The 26,227-nt window shown below is 42.7% G+C and overlaps 1 protein-coding gene across 1 annotated transcript in view; it reads left to right on the forward strand.

The window, feature by feature from the left end:
• Positions 1-26,227, forward strand: part of LOC107112232 (hornerin-like) — a 115,938-nt gene that overhangs the window by 32,870 nt on the left and 56,841 nt on the right. Inside the window, exons 10-26 of the mRNA XM_015413329.1 lie at positions 1,245-1,283; positions 3,259-3,291; positions 4,270-4,302; positions 6,330-6,359; positions 7,382-7,417; positions 8,671-8,718; positions 14,693-14,872; positions 18,735-18,767; positions 19,847-19,891; positions 20,403-20,441; positions 20,556-20,594; positions 20,705-20,743; positions 20,857-20,880; positions 22,490-22,528; positions 23,267-23,308; positions 24,525-24,569; positions 24,667-24,702. Of these exons, the coding sequence (XP_015268815.1) occupies positions 1,245-1,283; positions 3,259-3,291; positions 4,270-4,302; positions 6,330-6,359; positions 7,382-7,417; positions 8,671-8,718; positions 14,693-14,872; positions 18,735-18,767; positions 19,847-19,891; positions 20,403-20,441; positions 20,556-20,594; positions 20,705-20,743; positions 20,857-20,880; positions 22,490-22,528; positions 23,267-23,308; positions 24,525-24,569; positions 24,667-24,702 (780 nt within the window). The remainder of the gene's footprint in view (positions 1-1,244; positions 1,284-3,258; positions 3,292-4,269; positions 4,303-6,329; positions 6,360-7,381; positions 7,418-8,670; positions 8,719-14,692; positions 14,873-18,734; positions 18,768-19,846; positions 19,892-20,402; positions 20,442-20,555; positions 20,595-20,704; positions 20,744-20,856; positions 20,881-22,489; positions 22,529-23,266; positions 23,309-24,524; positions 24,570-24,666; positions 24,703-26,227) is intronic.

Below are 26,227 nucleotides of genomic sequence, written 5' to 3' on the forward strand. Positions count from 1 at the left end.
GGGACACTCACCTGGAGCTTCCTTCTAGAGTTCGTTGTATTTCTTCCCACAATGGGCCATTCTCCAAGTCTTTATATAAAACACTTTGACAATCACAGTAGCACATAGGCTATGGGCCTTAGAATCTCATGCAGAGGCACAGCACCTCCCACTCTGGTGCAAGACTAACAGTACCAGGCTTTGCAGTGTTACACCCTACTAAACCCATTGAAGTCAGTGGGTGTAACTCTGCTAAGCTTGGCACTGTAAGTCTGGGGAAGCAACAGCCATTGCCACATTGCCTTTCCTATCTCTCCCTCCACCCCCACAATTCAGCAAGAGAGATCCACTCACAGAAGAAGCCATCTGCATATGCTACCAATGTGGATGCAAAATACACACCTGTATCTAGGCTTACCAAGGTCCGGCGGGGGATTCATATTTCCCAAACAGCCCCATTGCCAGAGCGACGCGGAGCGTCACATCCTGGCGACGGCGGGTGCAGCGCGTGGAGCCGTCCCCGCGGCAAGGCTCCTGGCAAGAAATACGAATCCCCCGCCGGACCTTGGTAAGCCTACCTGTATCTGCATTGTGATATTCATCCACTATTATAATTGTTCATTAGCTAGTGATGCTGATAGTAGTTGTGTGCTTGATGTTGGATCAGAGCTTCTGGGTACAAACCCTCCTTCCTGTTGACTGTCAGGGTGCAATATTCTTTTCCCATTGGCTGCAGTGGCAAAATAATAATTCATCTAATGGAACTGGACAATACCATTAATTTGTAAAATGGAACGAATTGATAAAATTTATTAAAATTAGAAATCTGGAGAAAGAGAATAATTTGTTTCAGGTGTATTGATGTATTTGTCCTTCTAATATTTTTTTTATCTTTTTCCAGATGTTAGGGACAAATCTAAGTTTCTTTCTTTCTTTTTCTTTTTTCTTTTTTTGGAGTTTAACCACAGGGTATAAACCCAATGTTCACATCAAGTGGATTTTTATTTTATCATTTGGCACAATTACTTTGGTGAAGTATCATTTCCAGATAAATCTAAGTTTCTGAATGGCCTGACTGGTTTGTTTGTTTTCTGACACTTTTTTTTTCTTAGTTGAAATTTCCTTTTCTCCTTCCTCTATTTTTCTTTCCATGCATTCCTTTTCTGAATCAAAATGATATGGGGCAGAACAAATCAGTGCCATACAAAAAATTCCAGTGATTTAATTTCAAAACAATTTAACTTGGTTGTTTTGTTTTTTGGCAGACTTTTCAGTATCCTCCTAGCAAGCCCTACCCACCAGAAGTAAGTTCTTTTACAAAACTCCATTCATTAATTCATTCCTGTAGTGCTCCTTAAAGCTTTCATGAATATGACATCCAGCTGAGCAACTAAGTGGAAGTCACCTAGTCAGATGTAACTTTTTTTTCCAAAAGTAGTTATTTGGCGAACTTATGAGGGATGTGTTTTCTTTACAGCGTACTTCAATCACAGCGGTAAGGATGCTTTTGCTTTCCTTGTTCTACCCTAAAACTACCCAGGGCAATTCGCACATTAGATTTCTAGTCATAATGAAATTTATTCCCAGGTGCCTGTGGACCTGTAATGTGTGAATACATTTCGATCGCTTTCTGACACTGCTCTCCTACTAAATTTCATTTTAATCGGGAACAATATGTTATGTGCATAAAATGCACAACTTATGTTTTCAAGAGTTATTATATAACTGGGAACTTTGGGAACCAGCCTTTACTATATACCATTTTGCATAGTTTCTCCGGTATGTATGCTTTAAGCATGCTAGGATATGGGAGACAGCTTATATTTCATTCCTCTCACACACACATACACACACACACATCTGTCACATAAACCATGTGCAAGCCCATGATATGTACAGTCTATCTAGTGCATGGGTAACAACATCCCGCTAGATCAGACCAGTGGTTCATCTAGTCAAGTGGATGCCAGTCTCCAGGTGGGGCCTGGTGATCTCCTGAAATCACAGCTCATCTCCAGACTACAGAGATCAGTTCCCTTGGAGAAAATGGATGCTTTGGAGGATGGACTCTGTGGCCTTGTACCCCACTGAGATCCCTGTTCTCCCCAGGCCCCACCCCCAAATCTCCAGGAATTTACCAACCTGGATCTAGCATCCTTATCCAGTATCCTGTTTCATAGGTCAGCCAGGACGTAGAGGTCTGTTGTAGCCTCCTACTATCCAGTATCCTGTTTCATAGGCCAGCCAGTTGCCCGAAAGGGCTAGTAAACAGGACGTAGAGGTCTGTTGTAGCCTCCTAGCGGTGGTATTCTAAGATTTACAGTCTCTAGGTGTGGAGGTTCCCTTTAGTCATTATAGCTAGACGTCATGGATTGACCTAGCCTCCATGAATCTAGCTAATACCCTTTTACAACTGCCCATCACTATCTCCACTGGCAGTGAATTCTACAGTTTAAGCTCGAGTACTTCTTTTTATATGCCATGAATTCATTCTATAGTTTAAACTTGAGTACTCCTTTTTATATGCCATGAATCTATTACCCATCAACTTATTTGGGTGTATCCAAATTCTAGTGTTATGGAAGAAGAAGAAGAAGTTCCCTCTTATTTTCCTCAACCAGTTGTAGTACAATTCTATCATGTCCCAATTTAGCCTCCACCCAAAAAAACTGAAGCTCTAAGACTCTTCAGCCTTTCCTCATAGGAAAATTCTCCAGCCACTTAATGGTCTTGGCTGTCCTGTTCTGTTCCCCCCAGCTCTGCAAGATCTTTTTGAGATAAGGCAACTAGAATTGTACACATTATTCGAAATGAAGCCTGATCTCATCATATCTTGAAAGCTAAGCCTTGGTTACTACTTGGATGGGAGACCACCAAGGAAGCCCAGGGATGCTATGCAAAGGCAGGCAATGGCAAACCCCCTCTGTTTGTCTCTTGCCTTGAAAACCCCACGGGGGGTTGCTATAAGTCGGCTGCATCTTGACGGCACTTTCCACCATTAGTAGCTTTTACATAGAAGCCAGTAGGTGTTATCCTTAAATAAAAAAGTGTCCAGGGAGCAAGTCAGCCAAGAAAACCCAGACTTATCAAACTTGCCCAATCCCTGCTGGTACTTCCTGTCAACAGTCAATCCTATTATTACCCTGGTTATTTTGAGAAGGAACATTCCCTGGCCCCTGTGTGCCAATCACATCCATAGTATAACATCATACATATGACAATAATTATGCTGTGTGCGGACATACAGTATGAATGAAATTAATTTTGATTTCCTTTTAGCAACTTGCCAACTCTCACTATAAGCATATTCAGGTAAGCATTCCTCCACTACTTTATTTAGAGCAGATTCAGGAGCCGTTGGTGCAGAGACTTCACTGTAAGATGTAAAGTGAGGAATGAAGTGAGAAGAGATTGCCAAGTTTATTGTTTTAAACCAGTGGTGTGCCCTCCGTGGCCTGAAAGCCACATATGGCTGTTTCATGTGCCACCTCTGGCTCTTCTGATTCCAGTTCCTGGAGATTCACTCTGCTTTTCCACTGGTTCACCTGGAAGTAAATGCATGTAACAAGTTTCACTAATGTGCACGGGCAGCCATAAAAACGATAAAACTGCATTTAAAAAATGAATGTTGACATTCTCATGGTGCCTAATTCTTCACAAAATGCCAGATTTCTACATCTGTCAAATGCTCAGGAGCATGTAATACCCGAATGTTTAGCTGGTGTAAATCTCTGAAGAAAAACTGACTCCAATATTAATTTGCCACTTAGTATTACTGAGCGCTAATACATAATAAGTCAGGTTGGTGAGTCAGGTTCTGCAACTGAGTCACAGGAAGCTTTTGGAATGGTCTGATTCCAGTTCCTGGAGATTTACTCTGCTTTTCCACTGGTGTACCTGGAAGTAAATGCATGTAACAAGTTTCACTAATGTGCCATAAAAACGATAAAACTGCATTTAAAAAAAGGAATGTTGACATTCTCATGGTGCCTAATTCTTCACAAAATGCCAGATTTCTACATCTGTCAAATGCTCAGGAGCATGTAATACCCGAATGTTTAGCTGGTGTAAATCTCTGAAGAAAAACTGACTCCAATATTAATTTGCCACTTTGTATTACTGAGAGCTAATACATAATAAGTCAGGTTGGTGAGTCAGGTTCTGCAACTGAGTCACAGGAAGCTTTTGGAATGGGGTTCTGTTAAGTTTGCAAAATAAGAGAAAGAATGCAATATTCATAATCACACCATTTCCTTAATGCAAGCAAATTTGCTTCTGTTTCCTCTGCAGAGCACTCAATATGGCGGCAAAGTACAGACCCAGGTATGACGATCCTTTGAATCTTTTTTTAGCATGTATACCTTCATAGTAACAATTAATGGCTAGGAGAAAAGAGCAAGAGTCCAGTAGTACCTTAAAGACTAACAAAATTTGTGGGCGGACATGAGCTTTCATGAGTCACTGCTCACTTCTTCAGATACAGATAGAATGTGAGTCCATCTGTCGTAACTAATGGAAAGTGGAGTTTACAGAACAACAGTGCAATCCTATGCAGAGCTACTCCAGTCTAAGTGCATGGATTTCAGTGAATTTAGCCTGGATTAACTGCATAGGATCTCAGTGTAAGTGGCTCACTGCTCAGGAGCCATTTAGACAAGCTTGGGATCTTGTCCTTTATTTAGTGTTCAGTTCTATAGTTGAAGGAGCTGCGGTGGCTCAAGTGGTTAAGACACTGAACTGCAGGCTGTGGAAGATCGGTAGTTCAGCAGTTCGAGACCCAGGTGTGCCGCATGATGGAGTGAGCTCCCGTCTCTAGTTCCAGCTCCTGCCAACTTAGCAGTTCGAAAGCAAGAAATTGCAAGTAGATAAATAGGTACCGTTCCGTGCGCCTTGGTGTTTAGTCATGCCGGTCACATGACCACGGAAACATCTTCGGACAGCGCTGGCTCTTTGGCTTTGAAACGGAGATGAGCACCGCAACCCTAGAGTCGGATTCGACTGGCTTTCGAGCAAGGAAACCTTTACCTTTACTTTACTTTTCTATGGCTGAATCTCCCCAGGTATTTCTGGAACCTAAAAGCCCCACCTACCTCACAGGGTGTCTATTGTGGGGAGAGGAAGGGAAGGAGATTGTAAGCTGCTCTGAGATTCAGAGTGAAGGGTGGGATATAAACCAACTCTTTTTCTTCTACTACTACTACCACTTTTAAATGATCATCTCAGGAAATCTCTGTACAAATCATGACAGGACATCCTACAGCTAATACAGCTTGGTAATCTACTACTTTTCCCCCTACAGAGTTTACAACCCCAAAGTGGCATCCGTATTACCATTCAGGTAGCTATAATCAAATAAATCAGTCATCAATAAATGTTGTATTTCAATAAAATCCTACCCTTCAGTGTTTGTCCAAATAGTGACCCTAATCACAGCTGTCTACTGTGAACTTTGCAGTTGTGAAAATCGATTCAGCAGGTGTTTGTGGCCGCTTGGCATGAACCAAACAGACCAAGTGATTGGCTCACATTTGATTGCCACCTTCAAACAGAGTCAATTTGACAATTTTGAGTCCAGTGGCACCTTTAAGACCAACAAAGGTTTATTCAAGGTATAAGCTTTCATGTGCATGCACACTTTTCCAAATACATTGGAATGAAAGGCAGAGGCTGAACAGCAAATTAGCATGTAATATGATTATGATGTTTTAAGATATATGAATACAAAACTAAATAACGAACTAAGGTTATAAGGTCAACAGTTGTTTTGCGGTGAAATTTTCAGCATCCCTAAAAAGAACAGCATTTAGCTGTTTGATGAATACTTGGATGAGGAATTGAGAGAGTAGTAGTCAAGCTCCCCACAACTACTTCCCAAATTTTGCTGCTGGCAAATCTCATCGTGTAAACCACTGCTCCATCTATTCCTCACCCCTGACTGTGGTATTGTGGGTATCTGATAGTACTACAGGAGACTTAAATTTAGTCAATTGATAACCGTAATGTAATCAGAAAACAAGCTTCATATTTGCTTGATATCGTTAACAGCAAAGAGAGTCTAGGGCTACAATTTTACCTCTCTTTCTGTGTTCATCTTCCTTGTTGACCATGGGTCCCCCCCCCCAGACCAGTACAAGTGTTAGATTTCTGGGTATTCACCTTTACAATATTTAAGATTTTTCTGCAGAATTATCTGCTATAGCTCTGGTAGCCTCAATTCATCATGATCCACTTGCAAAGGGCTGTGACCCACTTTTACATCCCAACCCACAGTTTGAAAATAATTGCCATACGTATTACATTTAAACTGTCTTCTCTTTTAAAATGGTTTCCACTGGTTTATTTTTCCTCAGAGTGGCCCAAATGTGCGGGTCTGTGATAAGGTAAGAACTGTTTCATTCAACTCAGAGTTGATTGCATCTCAGAAGAACTCATGTTCACACAATTCTGTGCACATTGGAAGCTAAGATGGGTTGGCTTTGGCTAGTATTTGGAAGGGAGACCTCCACGGAATACCAGGGTTGTGATGCAGAGGTAGGCAATGGCAAACCACCTCAGAAACATCTTTGGCCTTAAAAACAAGTCAAGTTTGCCACCTAGTGGTGCATAATGCTAAAAGGGCTAGAACTTCTGGCTGCCAAACAATCTTAGGACTCTATACACAATGCCATACAATAATTATTAATTAATTATTTGTGCACATTAAGGTTGATAAGGATTTGGGTAAGCCTGAACTGATTTTTCTGTGTTTTGCTCAGAGGTTATATTAAACACTAGCTGCTTCTGAACTCAGTAAATTCACTCTTGATCTCAACTGAATTTAGTAGTGGATTGGTACAAATACATGATTGGGCCTGATTTGTGCATGTGCAGCAACCAACAACGGGTTTTCATATGATCTTTTGAGCCCCTGACAATTGAGAGAGGTCAAGTTTTATCAGTCCATGCTGATGATTTACTTCTGTACCCAGAAGGTTATGTGCATAAATTATATGGGATATAGGTGGTCAACTGATGTGTATTCCAAAATATTTTATTCCCTCCTCCTGATAGCTATACCAAAAATGCTTCCATGTTGTAAGAAAAAAAAATTCCACATTGATATATCACCCAGTGTATAGATTTCTGTAGTAGTGTATCACTACTGAGGAAATTCCCCAAGCATATAAATCTCAAAGATGTATAATTTGGATTATGCATAAACTGTAATGCTTGATTTATGATCATTCCATTATTTAATTCTGAGTCATTTTTTCGTATTGGGTTGCATAAAGGTAATTCATCGTGGCTCTCCCTATTCTAATCAAATGCATGCTAACAGAGCTTTAAACATATTGCGATAACTTAACACAGTAATTTTCTATTCAGGAAATAATGGCTTTGGGGTTCTCTTTTTCTTTTATAGACTTCATCCTCCTACAACATCCAAGCCTGTAAACAGGTAAACACATTCAAAGCATGATTGTGGGTTTCAAGAACAAAACCTGACTCTTTTTTTCCCCCTGTGAGGCAGATGTAAGAAACATGTGTTCTGTATTATCACTTTACCAAGACCTCCTAATGAAACATACAAGAATAACGACTGGTTCATATAGGGATGTATATCACTAGATTTCTTAATGCCTAGAAGCTTGTTGTAGGTTCAAAGACAAGCATCCTCCCTTGACAGGGAAGTGCATCCAAATGGGCACTCCCTGCTGATACAAAGGTGATTACAGGCTTCTGAAGCAGCTCCTGCTCCATTGCAGTAGAGGAAAGCCATGACTGTGGGGAGGGGCTGTGGCTCAGTTGAAGAACATCTGCTTGGCATGCAGAAGCTCCCAGGTTCAATCCCTGACATCTCCAGTTTGTTTGTTTTTAAAGGACCAGGCAGTAGGTGATGTGAATGTCCTCCACCTGAGATGCTGGAGAGTTGCAGCCAGTCTCAGTAGACAATACTGACTTTGATGGACCAAAGGTCTGACTCAGTATAAGGCAGCTTCTTGCTTTGGGGAAATAGCACTTCTGAGAAGAAGTGAATGGGCACCAGGAAATACATCAGTATGTACCACGGTGCCTACAAACTACATATTTGGGATCACTGGGCTAAAATCTCATCTTCCATTTGTTTTTAGGAAGCAGAAGGATAAAAATCTATGGTGTCTGGTGTGAGGCAGATAATTTCTGTCTCTTCCACCCCTGTTAGATTGGAGAAGCCTTTTCCCCCTACTTGTCCAAAGAAAAACATGCAGCTAAGGTTAGAGAGGAATCATGGTGCGATAGAACATAGGTTTTCCATGTGTAAGCTCCTTGGTTTAGTTCCTAGTATCACCAGTTAAATGATATTAGGCAAAAGGTGCTGAAAAGAACTCTGAAAGAGTCTCTGGCTAGATGAACCAATGAAAGATTTAGAAAGGGGCCATGGTTTTGTGGTAAAACAAATATTTTGCATGCAGTAGGTCCCGGGTTCAGTACCTGACACATGACCAGTTAAGCGGTCAGATATTAAGTGATGGGAAGGATCTTTCTTTGCCTGAAATTCTAGAGAGCTACTACCAGTCAGAGCAGAAAATATAGATGGACAAATGGTGTGACTTAGTACAAGGCATATGTTGTACATTTTCACACACTTTTTCATCACCATGTATTAAAAAACACATGTAAATCTTGTGAATTTTGCAGACCAAAACTGTTCAATTTCTGTTTTCTTTCCAGAGTATGCAGTCTTCCACATCACAGAGCAGCAGTTCTTATGGGTCACAGGTAAATTATCTATCAGTACCTAGATAGATAATATCTTGAAGCATGTCCTACTGATTTCACTAGGACTACAGAGGGCCCTTTTAGATGCTATCTTCATAGTGAAGGAGCTGCTGCAGCTTGTGACAACCTGAACTTCCATGGGAGGAGCTCACGATGCAGCTTCTTCCCATGCCAGTTGCCACTCTGGTTTCTGGGAAGGGCACCCTTTAACATGGGAGGGTTCCTCCCGTGTTCTAGTTTCTCCATAACAGCAATCTTCTCCTACACAAAAGCTTTGATCCAAATGTATGCATGTGCAGTTCAAGGGTTTATATTCATAACAGCCCTCTTTTACAAAGCATTCATTGGCAGGAAGAAAGGAATAGCAGGAGCTAAATCCATCCCCTACTCCTGAGAAAAGCTGATAAGTGTGATCATTGGTTTTCTCAGGGGACTTTTTGTGCATCGTCCTGGCAACAGTTTCAGGGGAAAGAACCACATACACAGCACTAGTTTGCACGTGTGCTTCCTCATGTAGCTGGAAATATATGAACACAACCACTTTCTATATGTCTGTCATTTCTAACTGGATAAGATGAGAACATCAAAGCAAGTATACTCACAGAGTTGGATCCAAGGCTGGCCAATCACTGGTAGTAGTGGTCACTACTGGATAACTGAGAAAATCCCACTGAGTGCTACATAGTTTTCCTGTTATTGTTAAGGGTCTTTGAATGCCCCAACTCTGACCTTTTCTGATGGAAGCATTGAACATGCCAGGGGCAGAGGTGAAGAGATATGTCTCTTGACATATCAGAGGTGTAGGTGGGGGAGGGGAGATGGAAACGCTCAGTAGTTTTGTATTTATATCTTAGCACTACATTCTAGACTCTGCAATGAAATGAAATGCCTATGTACATATCAGACACCAGCAAAAACACTGGAAGCTTTGAGACAATCACATCCTGCTTTGGAAAATTTCACAACTTAGGTTTTTACTTAATAATTAACTTACTTGAAATCTACCACAAATGGAGCAACTATATGTGAGCGAAACACCACTAAGTAATACTTGGATAGCATTAGCTGGCTTCAGATTGCCTAGCAACAATCTTTGCTTCTCAGCTTGTTCAACAACTTTCTCTCAAAATCTTGTGTTCTTCCTTTCCCCCCATATATCTAATTGTTTCATGCCCCTGTTTTACTTGCTTTTTTAGTTCTTCATTCCTATTTTCCTCATGGCTGTGAGGTCAGAGGTTGTGATCACACAGGCAATTTGGTTCAGCATAGCACCCCATGCCCCCGGATCAAAGTGGCATGATCAGACACACACATCTGGCACTTGGCAGCCATCCGTCCCTATCTTGTTGCAAAATGACTCCCATATGCCTTAAACAGCCACCGGGAAAATTTGATGGTTTTCCAGGTGAGGTGCTTCCGTGACATCTTTTCTGGCGTCTGAACACACAGGTGCGCTATGGAAGCGCAGGAGCCGTGTGATCACCCCCGCTTCCGTGACATCTTTTCGGGCATCTGAACACACAGGTGCGCTATGGAAGTGCAGGAGCCGTGTGATCCCCCCCTCCTGTTCCAGCATGGCAGTATGCTGTTTTCAGCAACCCAACCAATCAGAGGGGCGCACCAGCCATGGCTCCGTGCCGGTGGCGTGGTAGCAATGTGAACCGGCCCTCATGGGCCGACTACCCAATGCAGCTGGCATTGCGGAACCGGTGTGAATGCTGTGAAGCACACCTAACTCCAGTGGCTTTTTACTCCGCAGGATACTGCTGCGGCAACCTGCCTGTCTGGACACAACCAGAAATGGGCCAAACATGTCTATGGCTGTGAGGTCAGAAATCACAGTGTGTCAGCCCTAACCACACACATTGTAGGAAAACAGTCCTATATATAAGGGAGGAATGTGAAATGGGAGTAGCTTATTCCAACTTGGGTATAATACCTCTCCTCCAGTGAAGCCAGATGTTCCCTGTGTATCAGAGGGGCTTAGGGCTAAACTACATGATAGGTTTGCTTACAAGTTGTCTCAGAGTTCACCACTTTAATCAGATTCACACCAGCTCCAAGAATACCACTTTGGAAGCCTTAGAAGCTGATTTTGGTAATAATGGGCAGCATGGGCGGAAGAGAGGGTTCCTACTTCCCCTCTCCCTAGCCTCCAGTGGGAAGCTATTTGCGAATAACTTCCTACTGGGGGTTCTTTGGACTCAAGACAAAAAAACTGGGTAGGAAACAGGAGCTCCCTCATCCACCCATGGTGCCCTTTGCCAGCTAAATCAACTTCTGAGGCTTTTTAAAGGCTTCTGAGACGTCTTGGAACTGACGTCTGACTGACCAAACTGGTGAATCCAGAGATAGGTTGTAAATAAGCATATGATATAGTTTAGCCCTTACAGTTTGGTGTAGTGGTTAAGTGTGCAGACTCTAATCTGGGAGGACCGGGTTTGATTCCCTACTCCTCCGCTTGCAGCTGCTGGATGACCTTGGGCAAGCCATAGTTCTGTGAGAGCTGTCCTTGAAAGGGCAGTTCTCAGAAGAGCTCTCTCAGTCCCACCTACTTTACAGGGTGTCTGTTGTGGGGAGGGGAAGGAAAAGGAGTTAGTAAGCCGTTCTGAGACTCCAAGTGAAGGGTGGGGTATAAATCCACTCTCCTCCCCCCACCCATTATATGTTAAATTCTTACACCCAGGGGTTTTTAGATGGATTAAGCAAAACAGGGGTAAATGGGCAAGCAAGGCCCATTTCTACCCCCCACACACACACATCCTGTCTCAAATCCACTGGCTGAGACAGAAGAGTGGACTAAGGAACATATATCAAGCCATGATGGGGATGTCCACTTGGAAGGTTTTGGGATTTCCTAGATCCCTCAAACACCCTGTTTAGGCAGAACATGGGGTAGCTGTACCAAGACCTTCACAAGTTAAGAAGTTGTCTGGAACTTTGAAACCAAAAACAATTACCTTGGAAAATTATGCTAGTTCTACAGGTTCTCCTTGTGTTTGGTTCTGTAACCGTTTTGCCTTCTATACAGTTATTTCAATAACCTGTACATTCAATAACCTGAGCCTATATCAGACAAGTTTCATGGGATCTCACTAACCTCTCCTTTTGCCAGGGTTTTAATTATTTTGGTTCAAAGAAACACTACTTAATTTTCTTTTGTCCCCTTAAAACATCAGTTTAGACACCCTTCACAGGTTCTAGAATAGGAGGAGCTTCATTCTACTCCTTTTAGCCCTTCTCCGGGTAGCTGTTTATTATCCTTCATAAGAGGCACCTGAAATTGAGTATCATATTCACATACTGCTCTCTACATAGAATTCAGACCACATCTTCCTAGTAGTAGCTAACTAACTGGAATCACTGATCCATGAGTCTTTTCAAAGTGATATTGTACATCTAAATAGTAATAAGTAATGAATTGGCAGATCCTACTGCCAGAGTTTAGTAGCTCAAGGCAGTCAGTTGCAGAATTCAGTCACAGTATCAGTTAGCAGGACCTTCAAGGGATGTGTCAATTGCTACATGCTCCAGTCTGTTTGTTTGCAGGGAGTGTGTGCTGATCTGAATGGATAATAGCATAGCAAATACACATGGAAGCAGACAAAGAGGGATAAGATCCACAATGCTATTTACTACAAGATTTCTTTGAAAATGAGTAGAAACTGTAGATACCCTAAACATCACAATAACCCCAAAGTCTCCTGTGCGGGCCTTTCCACCTCAAAGCTTCCTTTTCAGGATTTTTTGAAAATCAAGATGAGCTCTCCCTAGTTTATGCAGTGAAAAGGGAATAAGTTCTTCCATTTTAAAACATTATGGGGATTTTGTCCTTTATTTGCACAGGGTTAGAGCTCAAATACACCCAACAGTGCAAACCTAAGCAGAGTCACACTCTTCTAAGCCCAGTGACTTCAGTGGACTTATTTATTTATTTGAAACATTTTAATGCTACCTTTCCACTCAATGAGGGTCCACAAGTAAGCAAAGATTTAAAAAATAAAATATTTGAGCAATTAAAATATACTTAACATTATAAAATAATTCATTTAAAAACCTATAAACAAACAACATCAGAAGAAGGGCCAGTAACCCTTATTGTGGGTATGTCAGATGAAACAAAAAAGTCTTCACCTGCTGGAGAAAGACACTGAAAGAGGGAGACAGACGAATCTGCCTGAGGAGGGAATTCCAAAGTTCTAAGAAGGTCCTGTCACGGGTTGCCACCCATCTAGCTTTAGATGGTGGGGGCAACTGGAGCAGGGCTTCCGAAGATTACCAGAATGTATGTGTAGGTTCATATGGGAGAAGGCAGTCCGTAAGGTATGTTGGTCCCAGGTGGTACAAGGCTTTAAAATTCAACATCAGCACCTTGAATTGAGGCCAGAAGTAAATTGGAAGCCAGTGTATACGGAACAAAACTGGAGTGATACAATCCCTATGACACACTCAAATCAATACTAGGGGTGAGCAATTTTTTAAAATCAGTATTTTTCAGTCCGGGTCTATTGGATTGGGGGGGGGGGATCGGTATTTCCGAAAAATCCTGGATCCCAATACCAGTATGGTATTTGGGTCCGGGATTTTTTGGAAATCATAACTCTTTTTAGGTCCAATAGACCTGGAGAAGAAAAATACCAGTTAAAAAAAGCCAGCCTCCTCCTGGGGCTGGCTTGGTAATTTGCTCCCGCCTCTCCACTGTTTTCAGATCTACCAGTAATTCCCGAATATATCTGGGATTTTCTCAGGATTTTTTCCTGGTTTTCCCAAGAAAACCTGGATACATTTGGGAAGCCAAAATACACCCCAAAAATACTGATGAGGTATTTGGGTATATTTTTTACTCAGGTAGATCTGAGTGCACGCCCCTAGTCAATACTCTGGCTGCAGCATTCTGTATCAATTGTGGCTTCAGGACAGTCTTCAAGGGCAGCCCCACATACAGTGCATAGCAGTAATCTAATCTACAAGAGTGTGGATATCTTGGTATTGCACAGTAAAACACCAGTCAGTACTCCTGACCACTGTCACCTCACCTGCACATTAAAAGCTTCCTGCAGGTTCCTTTCTTGGATAAGGTGTCAAAAATCAGTTTCAGCCGTTCCTTTTTGTATCCTTGTTTCTAAACATTGGCTCTCCAGTAGCCATTACTTCTACAGGTAGACTACTGAAACTATGGCACTACCCATTCAGAAGGAATTCTGCATTTCCAGCAAATCAGAGTGATACTTAAGACTGATTCATTTCTTATACTTAATTTATTTAACTTTCCACAGGAATCAAGAACTGGTATTGCCCACTTTCCCCCCAAAGCTGAACTGCCCTCTTAAGAAGGAATGGGCTAGACTGGATTGAGAAGAGTCTTAAAAATCTACATTTGCAGGACTGCTGAGTTTAGAAATGGAAACTCTCTTCTTGCCCCCACCCCAGTTAAAACCAGAAATTGACCAAGGCCACTATATCCAGGTGGATTAGAGCTTGTAGTTATACAGTTTAGGAGTCATTATATCTGCCATTCCCCACAAATGTAATAACTGACTTGACCAGATCTTTGCTGCCCTAACACTCTATTAGAAGAAACATGTAGCACAGCCACATAATCTTCTGCTTCCTCCTTTGTGTGGCATTACAAGATGTTTTGACATGTGCATCTCCTGATGCTCCTTTTGGGGAGAAGTATTATTTATAACAGCTTCCTATAGCATGATTCACACAGCAAGATGTTAACTATCCACTAATGGAGAAAAGAATATCAAACTTACTCTCTTATTGGTGGATGGAGGTAGATGAGCCAACTGTTCATTTAAAATATCAAGTCCTTCCTCTTGGAGCAGATGGGAGGAGTAACCCACATGAAGAACACCCTCAATCCTCTAATGAGAAGGTCCCTTCATTATTATGCTTAAGGATCCCACCCGACATACCAGAAAATAATTCCATTACTAATTGAGCAGTATTTTACATTTTTCAACAGGGTGGATCCTCTACTTCATTTGGTGGCAGTGGCTCCTCTACTACAGTTGGTGGTGGCCGTGGTTCCTCAAATTATGGTGGCAGTACCGGATCCTCAAATTATGGTGGCAGTACTGGATCCTCAAATTATGGTGGCAGTACCGGATCCTCAAGTTATGGTGGTGGCAGGCCTTGTGGCCAGGTGAGTAAAAACCCTGACATAGAGTTTTTGAGGAACAGTGCAATCTAACAATAACAGGAAAATGTACTAAAATTATGCCAAGTTCCCTAATTGTGAAGAGAGTTTATTTTTTTTCAATGTATGTAGACAAAATTATATTATCATACCAATACCATGTCCATTCCGATCATTTTGATGAGTGGAATTCTTCAAAATTCATTATATTGTAATAATTTTTGCATGAATAATAGTAACCATGATGGATTTCCTAGGGGCTAGAAATTTTCCCTTATGTCACCATGCAGTTTCCCACCTACCCCACTGCACTGGGATTCCAAGTGGGAAATTAAAAAGTGGCTCAAGGGGATAGGATCTAGGCCTGAGTATAAACCTACCCAAGCCTGGATTGTTAACTGAGGTGAAACTGACAGGCATGAGATGGTTTACGTTTTAAAGTGAACAAGAACAAAGTTTACTTCAGAAAAAGCATATAATAGGAGTTATGAGATGTTAGGTTTCGTACTGTATATGCCTCAGGAAAATGTGGTCTCAGGCAGGTTTATAACGTATCAGGACAGCACTCTGTTGTTACTATTATTTATTCGATTTTTATCCCGCTCCTTTCCCTGCCAGGCCAGGGCTCAGTTGTGAACCTACTGAAGTTTCCCCAGCTTTTCTCTGATCTTTCTCAAACCTGCTTTCCTGCAATATTTTGGGAAATATCACAGTACAGTCAGGATGGCTGCTGTGTGAACAGGAAAATTTGGATTCTTCCTCCTGTGTGGCGGCCTTTCCCCCTGACTCTGTCTCTGCTGTGGCTATTTTTCTCCTCTTGCTACCATGGAACTTTTTGTATTTTTTAAAACTTGTTGATTTTACATCCTTATATTGATATACTAGGAATAAGGCCCGTTGTGGAAATACATACAATGAGATCTAGAAAGAGGCTCGGGGAGAGTGCCCTGGCTTTGGGCACACAATGTCAATTTGCTGTGGTGCCCTCAGCAGGGTATAATGACAGAGTCCACCATTTTCTCCAGAGGAACTTATCTCTGCTACCTGAAGAGCAGTTGTAATTTTGAGTGATCTCCATCCCTCACCTGGAGATTGGCTGGTTTGGAGGGTGGAGTCTATGGCATTCTACCTGTCTGAGATCCAACCCCTCCTCAAACCCCACCCTCTCCAGGCTCCATCCCTCAAATCTCCAGGAATTTCCCAACCTGGAGTTGGCAACCCTATCTCCCTCCCAGCCAATTGTCAACCTACCGTTATCTGCCCCCTGACTTCAGCTTTCCATCTCCTCCCCCCTCTCTCCTGGAGAGCAGTTGTAATTCTGATTGATCTCCAGCCCCCACCTGGAGATTGGCAACAATGGTTCACCAGGATGGACTGGCTGGTTTGATGGATGAAGTCTATGACATTGTACCTGTCTGAGATCCCACCCCTCCTGAAACCTCACCCTCTCCAGGCTCCATCCCTCAAATCTCCAGGAATTTTCCATCTGGAGTTGGCAACCCTATCAGTACTGGCCCCAATGAGTTTTCTCCCAAAGGCCAAAATAGGTGACAGGACCAAGCTTAGTTGCCTACCAACAGGCACTGAGGGTCGCCAGCTCTAACTACGGAAATACCCGGAGATTTGAATGGTGGATCCTGTGGAGGGCAGTATTGGGGAGGGGGCAGAAGGACTCAGCAGGGTGTAATGCCATAGGGCCTACCCTCCAAAGCAGCCATTTTCTCCAGGGGAACTGATATCTATAATCTGGAGATCAATTGTAACAGCGGGAGATCTCCAGGTCCCACCTGGAGATTGGCAACCCTAGGGGAAAGTCAGCTGCACAGCAGGGGGTTGAAGAGAATGGTTTGATGGCCGCTGGGCCAAGATTGGCAACAATCGTTCCCCAGGAGGACATGGCTGGTTTGCAGGGTGGAGTCTATGGCATTGTACCTGTCTGAGGTCCCCTCACCCTCTCCGCGTTCCACCCTTCAAATCTCCAGGAATTTCCATACCTAAAGTTGGCAGCTTTATCTCCTCCCCTCTCAGCAGCCTCTTCCTAGGCAAAATTCTGTCTTTCTCATTAGCGGGGAGCAAAGCAGCTTACTTCATTCTCTTCGGCTTTGTGATCTGTACAGCAACCCTGTAAGGTAGGTTAGGCAGAAAGTCTGTGGCTGGTCCGAAATCACCCAGGCAGCTTCCATTGGGATGCTCCTGCTAAACAGGAGCAAGCAGCCAGGGCTAGTGATGCCATGCCAGTCAGGAGGCATGAAGTCACCCTGAGAGTGCTTGCAGGCCTAGGGTTGCCATTGCCAACAAAGACAAATTGATGCAAAGGAGGATGGAAAAGTCTCCATATCTCTATTTTGCCAGAGGCTCTGGGTGGGTGCCCTATGGTAAATGCACCAAACAATTCCTAAAGATTTCCCAAAACACTACTCTCTCAATAAATCATTTTCTACGCTCACAGCATCCCCTGCCAGAACGCAACTCATCCCCAGCACTTTGAATTAGTACCAGAGCTTTTTTTTTGCCTTGTAGTATTCTGCTTGTGGTGTGATCTGTCTTTTTTGTGGTATGGCATGGTTGTATTATTGGGTTTGTTTCTTTTGAAGGGGGTTGTGAGTGAGGACATATTTTACCTCAGAATACACCAGGTCGCATAAGCAACTGACAGTTCCAACTGTCTTGCAGGGGAGGGGGAGTTTGAGGTGCGGAATGAAGTCCAGTCAGCTTCCATATGCAAATGACCTTGAAATGCAGGCCCAATCAGAGAAGAGTGGCCTAGGCTGCACTGGGTGGGAGAGAACTCAAGCAACGCAGCTAGTGAATAGGGACAGCTTCTGAGTGACATATCAGGGAGCGAACTGATTTTGCCGGGCATAGAACTTTGCCACCCCAACTGGCATTTATATTTATAGAGAGATAGTTATAACAGTAAATGTAACAGCTTCCGTGAATTCCTAGCTTTCATTAAAAAAAAAAAGAACAGGAAGCTTTTGGAACTTCTGTTATGGAGATATGAAGGGGGAAAGGAATCTCCACAATGGAAGAGGCTAGAGTCTTACTTAAAAAAAAAGAAAAGAGAGAAAGCTGGAATTCACAGGACATGCTTATTGTTATAACAGTACATTGATATAATTATAGGAAATTGACAATTTTTTTAGAAAAAATGGAAAAGTTTTAGTGGCCCAGGGATGGCTGCTGCTGAGTGACTGGGGCAAGGAAACTGCCACAGAGAAACCACACAAGCTTATCACCACATGGAAACCACCTACACCTTCAAAGCCAAACTTATAACCTCCTGCCAAATCTTAAATTTTCCCAGAACAGCTCCTACTGTCTGATTCAGAGCACTCTGGCCAGCTGTTGTATCTTTGGGGTATATTTCCATGCTCTGCCGATCAAAGTAATGACCTAAACTTGCTTCTTTCACTAGGAAAAACTATTTCTCACCTTGACAACTAATCTCCAGTTAGTAGCAGTTTAATTAATTGGCACAACCCCTTCTTCATTTACAGCCAGTTTGGTGTAGTGGTTAAGTGTGCAGACTCTAATCTGGGAAAACCAGGTTTGATTCCCCACTCCTCCACTTGTAGCTGCTGGATGACCTTGGGCAAGCCATAGTTCTGACAAGAGCTGTCCTTGAAAGGGCAGTTCTTGAAAGAGCTCTCTCAGCCCCACCTACTGCACAGGGTGTCTGTTGTGGGGAGGGGAAGGGAAAGGTGTTTGTAAGCCGGTCTGAGACTCCAAGTGAAGGGTGGGATATAAATCCAATCTCTTCTTCTTCTTCATTTAGGAGAAACAAATTATGAAATAAAAAGCTCCCAGATATGATGTTATACTTTTCTTTTTCAAAGAAAATAATGATTGATTATTTCTTCCTCAGGGGTACACTTATGATGGCAATACTTGCAAACAGGTAAGTTTTCGGTTTCGAAACACTTTCTCTAAACCACCTCTTATGGGTTGGATCCTGCAATCCACTGTCCCAAGAACCATGGATCTTTCCTGTGCCCCTCCCCTACAGTCCTTTCTGAAGAAAGTGTATTAGCCACAAGGGTCAGAAGGGAGTGGGGAGGGAGCAAAATTATTCCTTCTTTCTTTCATCAGTGAAGCTTCCCTGATGGAAGACAAAAAAGGTGATTTCCCCTCCTTTTCCCCACTGACATCTCCCAGCGGTGTGACTCACATGAGCCCTGAGACCTTGGGAACAAATTTTCCCAGGGTCAGAAAGGACTGCTGTGGGAAAGGGAAAGATCCACGACTGACAGCCCCTTTTGCTGACTCATCATGGGATCCAACCCAGTAGTTAGAATTGTTGTGTGACAGAATTGCACACATTTAACCTTTCGTCCATGGATCACATTTGTGGATTCAGTCCCTTCATATGCAAAATTGTGCTGTCTAAGGCAGGGGTGTCAAACATGCGGCCTGGGGGCAGGATCAGGCCCCCGGAGGGTCTCTATCAGGACCGCAGTGGAACTGGCTGTCTTCTGCTTCTTTTTCCAGTTCTGCTGCTGCTGCATAATTGTAGATTTGCAGCTTACAGATACACACCTGAACAGCATACTCAAGTTTGCAACAGCACAGACATTTTGATTCAATAATTCAGAGCAAGAGGTGTCAGTTATCAGACACTGTTAAATAAACAAAATATTGCAAGAGTGCTAATGTTTTAAGCATGTTTTTATTTTAAGTTTAAAAAAACCCTTTGTGTTTGTGTCCTTTACAAAGTTTATATCTCCGATACCTGGCATTACATTTTATGACACACATGGCCCGGCCCAACAAGGTCTCATTTATGTCAGATCCGGCCCTCATAACACGTGAGTTTGACACCCCTGGTCTAAGGAAACCCCACATCTAGTGCTTGAGCTTTATCTCTAAAAACTATTTTGGTTGGCCAGGAGGTACACCTACCATCTATTATTTTAAGTATGTTGGATGAAATGTATTTTATGTTTTGAATTAAAATTCTGCTTTGTATTCATTTCCCAGCAGGGTGGATCATCCTCATCTCAACAAAATTATGGAAGTAGCCAGGTAAAAAAAATCCCTTCTCTTTATATCTCAGTGTATTACACTTCTAGAACTACTGTTTTGCTTATCATTCTTACAAGTTCTGATGCATAATAAAGTATATTTTGCTGGTTGTTCTTTGCCTTTTAATGTGAAAAAATCCTGATAAATTCCCATTGCCTTATTCCCATCTTCAAATTGCCCACTGGACCTGTCCCACCACTCTGCAGAAGCTATGACTATACATAGGATCAACAAAGGCAGTCGCTGACCCTGCTTTTTGCAAGGCGTCCAGTTCCGTGAAAGAGCTTGTGAATGTTCATTTGCTTCATACTTCCTACAGAATGCACAGAGGTGGAAGTCAGTGGGCACAATCCTATTCGTCCCCTCTGGGCATTCTGAGAACACAACCTGAAGAGATGAACAGGGCTTGTGTCTCATTCAGTTCTATTCGAACTAAGAGTACTGCGTACCTTTTCTACTTTTAAAGGTATCAATCCACAAAAAAGTTTTTTTTTTCTTATTTCCTTTGTAGGGTGGATCAACATCTCAACAAAGTTATGGAAGCAATACGGTAAAGGAGATCTTTCAGTTCAGCTCATTCTATTGCAGTTAATCTAAAAAGGCTTCTAAGCTAGCCAAAAAGTTTTGGAATATAATGAAATATTTGTAATTGTTTGCCTTCTAGGGTGGCTCATCATCCCAACAAAACTATGGAAGTAGTCAGGTACAGCTGCTTTTCAAGTACCTATATCTCATTTTCTTTTATTACAGCTACTACATGCTTTTCCATTTTAAAAGGTCCTAATTTGAGGGAAATAATGTTTTCCCTTGCAGGGCGGATCATCGTTCCAGCCAAGTTATGGAAGCAACCAGGTAAAGCAGATCTCTCTACAAGTCTCCTCTTATTACAGACCTTCTGCAACTGGTGCTTAGCTTGTCATTTTTAAAGGTTCTGGCAAAATAAAATATTTTTATTTGCATTCCAGGGTGGAAGTTATGGAAGCAACCAGGTAAAGCAGATCTTTCTATAAAAGTCTTCCTATTGCAAAATTGTTGCTTTGCTTGTCATTCTTAAAGGTTCTGGAGAAATTAAGCTTAGCCCCAACAAGACAGACCTGATTCGGGATTAGGTTTATGAAGAAGGTTGTGTTCCCCATGAATGGTCAGGTTCACAGTCTCAGGATACTACTGGAACCAGCTCCTCTGCTTGAGAAACAGGTGGAAGAGATTGCTGGTGGTGCTTTGCTACAACTTAGGCTCATCTGCCAATGGTGCCCATTCCTGTAGAAAGTGGAAATGGTGACAGTGATGTGTTACACACCATGTGCAGGTGTCTTCAGAAATGGTTTGGAAACTTCATGTGATGCAAAATAGGGCAGCAAGTTTGTGGACTGGGACTCATCTGGGTGAGCATCTCTCCCCAGTGTTACATCAAAAGTACTGTACCAGTTTGTTTCCAGCACCAGTTCAAACATCTGGTATTGACTTTTATAGCCCTAATCAGACTGGGACTGGGGTGTCTGTGGGACCAGTCTGTGGGACCCATATGTACCTACCCACAACTTAGGGCCATTTACTGCTGCCCTGCTCTGCAGGCCTGCGTGGAGTGAAGTCATATTGGTGAGCTTGAGGGGAGGGCACTCTGTGGTGGCCTTCAGGCCATATTCATAGTTGCCATGAATAGCTCGTTTGACTTCTTTGTTGTTGGCCTTCTGGAAATTGATAAAAGTTGTTATTCTTGAGGGTTTTTAATGTAAACTTAACTCTGCTTTGCTGCAATTTGAATTGGTGTTCTGACTACTGGTTTCTTTCCTTTTGATCTCTCATTTCACGGTTTTATCCTATGAAGGGAATTTTATACCTGAGCAGTTATTTGGCATCAACTTTTGTATTTTTTAGATATTACCTTTATGGTAATGGTATCGTGATACTTTATAACAAACTTTTTATTATTCGGATATACCAACATGTTCAATATTACAACTTTTCTTTCAACATATATCCTTTTCTCATATCTTCTCCCCCCCCCTTCTCTTGACCTCCCGCAATGCTCCCACCCCCTGCTTGTCCCTTTTACTACTCATTTCTTAGATTGCATTAAAACATCTTTTTTCCAGTTCTTCAATTACTACATATTCATATTCACTGTCAATTTTTCAGGTAACATTATAGCTATCTATTCAGTCAATTCCTTTTTCGTATTCTGTTGTTAATAATTATCAAAGCAAAGTAAATTATTTTTAACATCCCAATTAGTTTCCACGTATTCTGCCCTTGCCCCGCAGTTTCCGGAAACTAGTACCTCCAAGGTACTAGTTTTTTGCCACGCAGTTTCGGCTGGAAGCCTCGGTTGAGCCACGGGAGTGCTACGCTTCCCAGATGTGCTGGTGAGATCGCGCCCGGAAACTCCGCCTGTTTTCCGTCTCACTTGTGTGGCTTCTGTTCCGTGTGACCGCAGCCTATGATAGCTTTTCGGGCTACTTTTGTAATTTTGTTGTTTTGTCACTTTGTCTGTCAAGCTGCTTTAAATTTTGTTAGCCATTCTGGGTGCCCTTGAGGCAGAACGGAGGGGCAAACGTTTCTTAAACAAATAGATATTTTCATTGGTTTGTTTTCTAGGGTGGGTCATCATGGCAGCAAGGCTATGGAAGCAGCCAGGTGAAGAGACACCTCTCTAAAACTCACCCTGTGATCCCTGGCAAACTTTGCAGGGGGGCAGAGGGGGGCTATGGGAAGGAGAAAGGTCTGCTTGCACAGCCACTGGGCCCAGTTCCATGGGATCAAAAACACTAGGTTGTGGGGAGCGGGGTGTTGCATCACTGCAAGGTCACAGCAATAAAGAGTTGTATGCCATTTTTGTAGGCAGCTGTTTTATGCTGCCTGCTTTCTGGAGGTCTGCACTTGGCCAAAAATATAAATAATGTGTTTAAAAAAAAAAAACCCAAACCAAACAAAGAAAAAAATAATTTAAAATCAGGACAATGGGAGTATGCGGTTCATGACAGATCTCTAAAAACTGTTGCGCTCCCAGCTAAATTGGGAGAGTTAGAGGTTTGTCGTCAGTTGTGCCATAACAGAAAAGGCACAGAGGGACAGGGATGCCAGGCTTCATTGAGAAGAGATGCTATTTTCCATGCCCTACTGCAGCTTCAAAAGGTCGATTGTATAATTTATTATCGTCATGGCTGTTGGCCAGTTGGTGTCTTCCAGTGTACTCATGCCCCACAGAGGGCAAGAGGGTGATGTGCGTACTGGAGGGACTGTGTGACCAACAATCCAACACAGAGAACTCACTTGTACATACATGATTCCTTGCCAGATCAAATTTATCTTGATTGATAGAATTCCTTAAAATGAAGAGACCGTAATGGATATTTTCTTTCTGATTTTCCACAGGGCGGTTCCAGTTCTCAAGGAAACCGCAATCCTTGTGATGGGGTATGGCTCTTTCACATGGTTTGAGACATTTGGATAATAATAGGATGATGGTGGGAGCTTTCATATGTGCACTAGGCATGTGCGAATGGAGGGTAATCGGTGGGTTATCTGAAGCTAGTATAAAGTTGGATTCATGCTGCAAACATTGTTTTCTATATGACGTGCTACATTCAGCTAATGGTAGAGATTCATGTAGATTTTGCTCTTAGGAATGAATTTAGCTTCACGTCTCTCAGTGCACCCCTTAGGACTGGTTTTTAAACATGGGTGGTATGTGATATGTGGAAGGAATCTGACATCAAAAATCACAAAATTGAGAAACCTGTAGAAGAACATTTCAACCTCCAAGGACAGTCAGTGGGGAACCTCAAAGTGGCTGTTTTATTGCAAAGGCAATTTTAGAAACAGACTAGAATGGGAGATTGCTGATTACAACACTCAGGACAATGGAACCCCCATGGTTCAACAGAGATATCGGGTTCTTATCTTACTACATATGCTAAGTCACTCAGTTCTCCCATCTGTTAACTCTTTTATGTATGCTAATTTCCTGCCATTCACTAGGTTTTACCAACTGCTGTAATCCAATCTTAACTATACTTATTGCTCAGTTACTTATGTACCTTTACACTAATTAGCCATTCCTGGCAACTATTCCCCCCATATGTAATGGTTGGTGAAGTCTGTTTCAATGTATCTAATAGGGTTGTCATCCCCCTGATGGGGGTGGAGGTGTACCCGCTTTTGGGGGGGCCCAGTCCACCACCACTCAGCTGGCCGATGGGGGAGCCCTGCCCCCGAGCAGCCCCGTCTGCTCCGATGTGCCCAATGCAGTGACATCACCCAGAGGTTACGTCATTGCACAGGGCACATTGCGGGGGGGGGATGCTCTAGCATCTGAGAAAAAACTGTAGGGTAACCAGGATATTCAGGACAGTGGGCTGGGGCCCCCACCGGCAACAGGTAGGGATGTTGCAACCCTATATCTGAAGAAGTGTGCATGCACACAAAGCTTATACCCAGAATTCTGTTGGTCTTAAAGATACTACTGGACTCAAACTTTGTTCTGTTGCTTCAGACCAACATAGCTACCCACCTGAATCAATATCCTAAGTCAGCCCTTATGCTCCCCAGAAGTTACATGCAAAGAGGTATATATTTATAATATATTATATTTATAGAGTGCTTCCAACCAAAAATATGTTTTCCCTTCCAGGGCAGTTATTCTGGTACAACATATAGCAGCAGCAACTGCCCACAGGTAATTTTTTTTCTATTTCCTTACTTCTCAATGCCGAAACAGAGCGCCAGAAGCCTCCTGTGATTAGTTGCTGATTTTCTGATTGTTCCTCCTGCAGGGTGGATCTTCCCAGCAAAGGTTCGGCAGCAACCAGGTAAGGTACAGCATTTATTTTAATGCAAGACCTGTTGTCCCCCCCGCCCCTACACCATAAAAAAACCAGAGTGGGGGGTTGTGTGTGTGTGTGTGTGTGTGTGTGTGTGCATAGTACACTTTTAAGGGGGTCATCTTATATTCAGGGTCATACTGTATTTCTTTATTTTGCCATATCTCCTCTTTGGAGGCACAAGGCTTGTTAATATGACTGGAAGCTGCATGAGAATACAGCAGTGCTCAAGCGCAGAGCTTGCACAGGAGATCGTCCCAGCAGATTCACTTCTGCTGAGGAAATTCCATAGTTTACTGTTTTTAATATAAATTAATGAGTTCTCAAAGGTTACAGCTGTTGGTTAGCCCCATGTTTTCTAAACTTCTGATATCTGAAGAATACGTCTTCCTCTGAATTCAGTTTTAGGGACACTTCACTTTTACACACAGAGTGTTTACTTTTAGTGCACAGAGAATTTAACGCTACCTGCTCTCTGAAGAGCCCAGCCCCTGTGGTCCTAAATGAGACACAATACTGGGGATGCCTCCTCTGAGAGCAGGTAATTGTGCTATGTCTCCGCAGTGGGACTGCTAGCCTAGAATGATCCATATACATGCAGCAGGCAGCCTACTCCATGGATAAGAACTCTGGGCCTGCAAAAGAGTTTTGAGTTTTTAAAATTAATCTATTTCTCGTGGAAATACTCTTGTAACAGGTAAATGTGGCCTTGCACATAGTCTGGAAACTGCCATTTTACCAGTATCAAGTGCTGTGTTCAATGATCAAAAAAAAAAAGTGGTTGCATTCAGACATCACAACAACCCTCTATTTGTCCATGAAAGGCATAAACACAGTTTGGTTTTGTGATCACATGCTCCCTTTGCTCCCCCCCCCTTCTCCTCTCCTTGCATACAGAGTGTGATTAAGAGCTTCCTGGTGATGCTCAAATATAGGCACTTAGGCAAACTGAATTTCTGAGCCACCCCCAGTTTAGCATCCCAGTATGAAGGGTGTGTACAACCATGAAAACAAGCTATGTTCGTGCTCTTCATGAGCAAATAGAAATCTGTGTGACATTTGAACGCACCATTAATTCAAATTCCAACTAAGAAATGTGCGCTTTATTCTTTTTAAGGATGGTTATTCATCATCACAAAGCTATAGTTTATTTATTTATTTATTTATTTAATTTTATTTATACCCCGCCCTCCCCGCATGCGGGCTCAGGGCGGCTTACAACCATATGGCACAAAGTGCAATAAAATACAATAAAACAGTTTAAAACAATTTATACGTGGGCCACGCCCAAGGATCCTGCGTGACTAAAACCCTCTCTCCATATTGCACATACCCTTTTCATTCCAGGGGAGGTTACTGTGGCCCCCTGATGTTATTTGCCACTTGACCTCCGGCGGTGCTGTAAAACGGTCCCCATTGGTGGTGGTGGTAGCGGCGGCGACTCCTATTCGAAAGCCTGGCAGAAGAGCTACATCTTGCAGGCCCTGCGTTAGGTGGTCGGTACACCAACCAA

Source organism: Gekko japonicus, unplaced genomic scaffold (genome assembly GCF_001447785.1).
Source record: "Gekko japonicus isolate JY-2015 unplaced genomic scaffold, Gekko_japonicus_V1.1 scaffold70, whole genome shotgun sequence".
In the NCBI taxonomy this organism is placed as follows: Eukaryota; Metazoa; Chordata; class Lepidosauria; order Squamata; family Gekkonidae; genus Gekko; species Gekko japonicus.